This window comes from Poecilia latipinna, unplaced genomic scaffold (genome assembly GCF_001443285.1).
Source record: "Poecilia latipinna isolate Pla-1442-1.1 unplaced genomic scaffold, P_latipinna-1.0 Scaffold2444, whole genome shotgun sequence".
NCBI classification, from domain to species: Eukaryota; Metazoa; Chordata; class Actinopteri; order Cyprinodontiformes; family Poeciliidae; genus Poecilia; species Poecilia latipinna.
Genome location: NW_015115060.1, coordinates 6,827 through 14,103, shown reverse-complemented (window position 1 = coordinate 14,103; position 7,277 = coordinate 6,827). Strand labels below are relative to the sequence as shown.

The following is a 7,277-nucleotide window of genomic DNA, read 5'->3' as shown; positions in this document are numbered from 1 at the left end:
ATATATATATATATATGCAGTTATAAAATTTTGCAGTTTTATAGCTGCAAGATTTCAGACCTACCCTCCTTCACGAATCAGTTCAGTCAGAATAAGCAAAAGGAAATTTTACTAGCCCCTGTAACCAAACTTAAAAACAGACAAAGGATTAGTCACCTGAGGTATCCCTGAAGAAGCAAAGAGACGATCACAGCTTCAGCCTGCAGTCGAGACAGAGCCGTGGTCTGGATCATCTTCCTGAGCTTGGCTGGGCCCCTCCCCATCCATGTCTCCACCAGCTTCAGTGGGGTCACTTTTTCATTCATGGACTCTGCTTGCTCTACAATTAGCACCACTTGCCTTGCATGCTGGGTAATGTCCATACTAGTGTAGCCTGAAGGGGTATAGAGCTGATGCTTATGCTCTACACAAACTCATATTGAAAATCTTTCTAAATTCAAGGTGTTTAAGTATGCTATACATACAAACCTTTTTTATGGCGGCATGTATCACACATTTGGTTACATCTTTCATTGTCCCACATCTCATCAAAGTGGACAGCCATGAGAGAGCGACGACACCTTCACACAGCCAAAAATCAGATAACCTCTAACTATAGGGTGAACCAGAGATTAATCATGTAGCTTGTTACCTGTCAACATTCTGGCAGTAGGCAACCATTTGCAGCAGCTTCTGGTAGCCGGCATTCTCCATAACTACCATGGTGCTGATCCTGAAGATATCAGCAAAGCCAAAATATATGATGCAGTCTGCTGGAAGATCATCTCGACCTGAGGACTCAGAATAACATTATGTATTTCAAAGAACGAATGAGCACTGAAACTATTAGAACTTAAATGTATGAGGATTAGGGTGCACCAATTGGATCTTTCTAGCTGATCACTGATCTTTTAATCAAGATTTTTCCCTGACACCAATTTTCTTTTCTAAAAAGTCGCTGCAACAGTGTATTGACTATTGTCAGCTGTATACATGCAGTATACATCTGTATACTGAGAGACTGACCAGTCAGTCTCTCACGGTAGAGCAAAAGAGGACAGTGGCTGATTTTCAGATCTTTGCATATACTGGCAAACCTGCAACTCTTGAGCAGCAACTCTGACACATCCTGTGCAGCTCTTTTATACTGAAATTTCTCACACTCCCTGAAGAGAGTATGGGAAACCATAAAATCTGCTTCCATGGCAACAGCTTTCCTCAACAGATCTCTGTATTTCTATTGGCTGCATTATTACAAGTCGGTGCACTTCACGCCACATCCAAGCTCAGAAGACCATGGTACATTCCCACCAGCAAAAAAGATACAAGCGAACATTATGTCAGAGTTTGCGCAGCAGGTTCTGGTGCCACTAAGAATCTGCCACTAAGAAAAGCAAACTGGTTCTGGTCACAATAACGCAATCAATACTGTGTGCACTGCGATGATGCGGAGAGTAGCAGGATAATGTACTTGAGATATGGAGCAATTTTTCTACCGCACAAAAAATAGAACAAAAGTGAGAAAAATCAGAAAAAAACAAAGACTCCTTTGAGAGTTTAAATTAATAATGATATTTATTAATGTGTCACACCTGCTGTGTTTATCCTTTGAATGAGTTTTAACTTAGTCACATTCAAAATATTCAAATGTATTATATTAAATGCCTTCTTAAGACTACCAAGCAGGGGTGTATCCAAGAAGTTTTTAAAGAGTGCTAAATGGGTCCAGTGATGATCTTGGGATGTTACACCAAAATAAAGTTTTAAGTACAGTGTAAAATATGCAAACATTAGAGGTCACCACAATACCCTCAAATAGATACACATCTGAGCCATGCGAGTAAACTGCCCTACATGTTTCGCCCTGTGTGAGACACTTCCACATCCGGCAGTTTGGCAGACAAAGACAAATATTTTCTGTACATCTATGAATAAGTTTTTACTCTACTTAAACAAGTTAAGTCTAATCATTGTCCTGTTCTTGATAACATACATGAAAGTAGCTTTAACAGAATACAAACCAAACCTGAAGACACTGGTAAAAAATAAAAACTTCCTTGAGTTCCACTAAAGCTGTAGGGACTAAGAAAAAAACTGTTTGTGTCGGTTATTTTGTTCAAAATGAAGGAAATGGAGGCTGATTCATCAGTGCACCCCTTAATGATGATGTATACCTGCACGCCCACTCTCTTGGTAGTAGTTCTCAACGGACTTGCTCATGGTGTGGTGGATTACAAACCTGACATCTGGTTTGTCAATGCCCATGCCAAACGCCACCGTGGCAACGACAACCTGAACGCCAATACAGATATTTCAGTAAAATGCTGTGTTATGACTCCCACAATCATATGGCTCATTGGACCTCTAAAATATTTAAAACAGATCAGCTAATTTATCCCAAAGAAACTGAATCACTCAATCAACAGTAACATTCAAAACACATATCAAAATTATAAAACATGCATGTATTAGTATGGACATGTAATTAGTAAAACTACAGTGTTTTTGTAAGATCAATCAAGTTTATCACCTGGATTTTGTTTGAGGACCATCTGCAGTGAACTTGCGACTTGTCTTCTGGGTCCATATTGGCGTGATAAGGATATGCCAAGATGTCACGTTTTTTGAGCTCAGAAGACACCATCTCAGCATCCTTCTGAGAGAACACATACACAATGCCTGTGGCACATACATCATTGTCACAAAGTGGCTGCTCTCTATGTTAATATCTGAACTGAAAACAAAACCACAGAAGAAATGACTTTAGCTTCAAACCACATTGGTGTGTATTACCTGACTGGTTCTTGTATTTGTCTTTAATTAGAGAGGTAATGTCGCTCATTAAAGCATCACTATCTGAGTCTTTATTGCGAACCTAGGAAAAAACAAAGCAAGCAAAGTGAATGCACACTGGGATGTACTCAATTGAATGTATTCTTAATTTATTTATTCAATAACTGACAAGTTTCATTTGGTCTTTGTGATCAAAAGAAGAGGAAGAGAATTCCAAGGAGTCAAAATGAATTTAGGCTTTTTTGACTGATCCTGCACACAAAGGACGTTTATAAATCTCATCCTGTTAAGAAAAAATAGACAAATCTTCAGCTATTTGTCTAATATATTGTTTCATAAAATTTGACTGTGTATTTATATACTTTTTAAAAGGATCAACTTCTATTGGCTGAAATAAAGCAATAGGAAGTGTGGAATTAAAACAGACCACTCCTGATGTATTTTAGGGGTAAATAAATTGTGGGGATTTACTCTTGTAAAGTAAATTAGATTGCTTCTTAAGTACTAAATGAGTGCTTTCATGTATTCCATGCTTTTTTTTTTCTTTAAGTTGAGCAGTGCATATGCTAAAGTATTCATACCATTTTAACTTTTTAATTTTTTTTCACCTCATAACATAAGGTGAAACTCTTCCAGTCTGGCACTTGTCTTTACACGTTACTTCAGACTGTCAGGTTCCATTGTGCCCCATACAAAGAAACAACTCTAGATAAAACGTAAACTTGGAGAACTTCAATCATAATGTTCAGTTGAAAAACAATAAGTAAGAGCTTCATTGATCACTGACAGCCTTAATCCCCCCTCCAGTACTTCCGCAATAATAGAAATTCATGCAAAAATCAACAGATGGCCACATTTTTTCACACTAATGCACAGTTGAGTTCATTGCAAACTTTCTCCAAAAATTTTCCAAAACACTTTGTGCTTGAACCTATGATGATCTATTGTATACAATCCAAAAAATGTATAGTGAAGTTTGTGGTTGTAATGTAATATGTGTACACACGTTTATCATGCACTTATTTATAACGCATATTGTTGAAAAATGTTAGCTGATACAGTCGTCATGGTTACCTCATAAAAGAGATTAGTTCGATTGAAAGACGCAGTGATAGTGACTGGCTGTTCCACACACAGTATCTTCTCACAGTCCTTGAGAACACTACTGGTTGCTGTGGCTGTGAGGCCAAAGAGAGGCACAGACTGAAACTGTCTCTTTAAGATACCCAGGAGTTTATAATCTGTAAAGTAAACAAATAGATATGAGTTATTCAAATTCAAATTCAAAAATACTTTACTGATCCCAAAGGGAAATTAAATGTTGTTGTAATTCATTATAACAAACATTAATTAATTCAGATTCTTCAAAGAGTTATTGTAGATAGTGATGGCTGCTGGCAGGAAAGATCTCTTGTAGCGTGTTACAGCAAGTCTGAAGAAGCCTCTGACTGAAGACACTTTGTTTTCTGAAGACAGTCTAAAGAAGAGGATGGTCAGGGTGGCTGATGATTTTCTTGGTTTTATGAAGAATCCTTTTTTGCATCATCATCATCATCATCATCATCTCCAGAGGTTCCACAGTCATCCCCAGAACAGAACTAGCCTTCTTTCTCAGGTTGTTAAACCTTTTTAAATCTCTGGCTCTAATGCTGCTGGCCCGACAGATGACAGCAGAAGAGATAATGTTCTCAACAACAGACTTATAGAAGATCTGCAGCATCTTGCTGCAAACCTTGAAGGATCTTAGCTTCTTCAAGAAGTACAGTCTGCTCTGTCTCTGCTCATAGAGGGATTCAATGTTTCGTCACCAGTCCAAGTCAGTTGACAAGGCAAACACTGAGGTATTTATATTGCCCAACCACCTCCACTTCTTTTCTCATGATGGAAACAGGGCCCTGTTCCTCCTAAAATCTACAATTATCTCCTTTGTTTTTTTTGTTTACAGTCAAGATGAGATGATTGTTGACACAAAGTGGTCCACCAGATCTCTGTACTTCCCTATCACTGATATACCCTACAACTGCAAAGTCTTCAGAGCATTTCTGTAGATGACAGAAGTTGGACTTGTGCTGGAAGTCTGAAATGTACAGAGTGAAAAGGAACGGTGAGAGTACAATGCTCTGTGTTGCTCCTAAGTTGCTGATCACTTGGTTAAACACACATGCTTTCATTATCACAAACTGTGGTCTGTTTGTGAGGTAGTCATAGATCCAGGTGATTGTTGAGGCCTCCACCTGTGTCTTTTGGAGTTTATGACAAAGCAAATAAGGCTGAAATGTGTTAAAAACACAGAAGAAATCAAAGAACATTATCCTCTTAGTGCTGCTTGTTTTGTCCAGATGACAGTGGGTTTGTTGAAACAGATGTATGATGGCATCTTCACTTCAACTGCACAATGATAAGCAAACTGCAGGAGTCTTGATATGAGCTTGCCTGCTTAGTCAGGTGGGCCAACAAGAGTCTCTCCAGGACCTTCATTATGTGGGATGTCAGGGCAACAAGTCTATATTCGTTAATATTCTCTTGGGTCAAGCTAAGACTGAAGAGGTGCTGCAGAATCCCTCAGAGCTGCTCTGCACAGACCTTCAGGACTCTGGAGCTGACACCATCTGGACATGCAGCCTTGTTCCAGTTCAGTCTTTCCACATGCCTCTTCACCTGACTTCTAGATACAGAAAAGTGGGAGGCGGAGGCAAAGGGATAAACAGCATGTCTTGATTTGGTTGAAGACAAACTTGTGGAAGCAGAGAGTCCATGACTGAAGTGGAAGATGAAACATCTGAGGTCTGACAGGAAACCTGTGGGTCAGAGGAGGGTGGGATGTTTGTTTGGCTGGGGACAGGAAAGGATGATGATGAGATTGTTCCTGAACTGAACCTGTAGAAGTCTGTATTAAGTTCATTTGCTCTGTCCAGGCTTCCATCTATCTGATTCTCCTTTTGCCTGAAGCCTGTAATCTTCATCCCTGACCACACATGTCTAATACTGTTCCTCTGCTGTTTATTATCCAGCTTCTTCCTGTACGTCTCCTTGCTGTGTCCAATCTTGATTTTAAGCTGCTTCTGTATACTCTTCAATAACTCCCCGTCTTGTTCTCTAAAGGCTTTTTTTCTTGTTCAACAGTTCCTTTAGTTCACTGGTGATCCAGGGCTTGTTATTCGGGAAGCATCTCACTGTTCTAGTGGAAATGGTGCTGTCCATACAGAAGTTTATGTAGTCAGTCACACACTCAGCCATGGACTGATATATCATCTCCATGTGCAATGAGCACTCCAATCAGTTCCTCCAAAACAACCCTGTAGGACTTCTTCAGCTTCCTTTGACCACTTTCAAACAGTTTTCTTCTTAACATATAGCTTTTACTAACTAAGGCTGCAACTAGCAATTATTTTAGTAATTGATTAATCTATCCAATTAATCTATTCTGATGATTAATCAGATTTTAAAAATGGTTCATTCCACAGATTTTTCATTTAAGCCTTTACTACACAATATTATAAATAAATCAAAATACATAAACAAATAAATACTTAAATTCATTTTTAAATAAGAGAATAAATATTACATTACCTAAAATACAATAACAAAGCATTCCTTTAGTATTTCTGAACCAGGTGAAGCTAAAACTGTCAATTGTGGAATTTTGGCTAAAATTTACAGGTAAGATTGTTTTATCTTAGATGAAAAATGTATATATTTTTGTAGACTTTTGGCTTAATTATTGCTCGAAATATGTTTTTTATAAGCCAATGGCCTTTTTTGGGTCTGTATACTCCAGTTAATAATTAATTGACAGGTAAGTTAGTTTGCGATTATTTCAATATTTGATTAGTCGTTTCAGTCCTAAATGTAATAAGACTTTATATTAATTTATTATGTGAAATAGTTTCACTGAAAACAATATAATAAAATAATAATAATACTTTAATAGTTGGCTAATAAAAACAATTATCACCTGGTCTGAAGTCGTGTCCCCACTGGCTGCAGCAGTGCACCTCATCCACAACTATACGACTCAGCAGCTTGGCATTATAGGCTTTCTCCAGGCGAGACATCAACAGCTTGCTCTTTGCAACCTTCTCTGGAGTTACATACACCATCTTGAAGGGGACTTTCACATCCGTCATTCCAGCCATGACGAGCTTGGAATGCTCCTGCAGTTAAGGGAAAGCCATTTGAAATATGAAGAATCTGCCTGAATTTACTGTTGTTTTATTTTGTATGTGAATTTCCATTTTTGAGGTCAAGAAAGTATGTGTGTCTCATACTGTAGTTAATTCTGTTGTGAAGCCTTCTGTTTAATAAAGATGAGAATTTACATTTTCCCTATAAATTAACAGGTTGCATGCAAATTATTAGTTTGATATTCCTAATCCATCATTAGAGCTGAAGAAGCCTGAGAAGTGAAACCTCAAAAAAAAAAAAAAAAAAAAAAAAAAAAAAAAAAAAAAGTCCAGGGCCCCTTTTAAAATTTAGGAAAAATATAAACCATGACAAAAAAATCG

General features: G+C 37.9%; 1 protein-coding gene across 1 annotated transcript in view; it reads right to left on the bottom strand.

Moving 5' to 3' along the window:
• The window catches only part of recql (RecQ helicase-like), a 21,861-nt gene that overhangs the window by 9,023 nt on the left and 5,561 nt on the right, over positions 1-7,277 (bottom strand). The window contains exons 4-11 of the mRNA XM_015019540.1: positions 6,728-6,926; positions 3,847-4,013; positions 2,773-2,854; positions 2,510-2,658; positions 2,154-2,271; positions 632-770; positions 469-560; positions 157-373 (exon numbers count right to left, since the gene is read on the bottom strand). Coding sequence (XP_014875026.1) covers positions 157-373; positions 469-560; positions 632-770; positions 2,154-2,271; positions 2,510-2,658; positions 2,773-2,854; positions 3,847-4,013; positions 6,728-6,926 — 1,163 coding nt within the window. The remainder of the gene's footprint in view (positions 1-156; positions 374-468; positions 561-631; positions 771-2,153; positions 2,272-2,509; positions 2,659-2,772; positions 2,855-3,846; positions 4,014-6,727; positions 6,927-7,277) is intronic.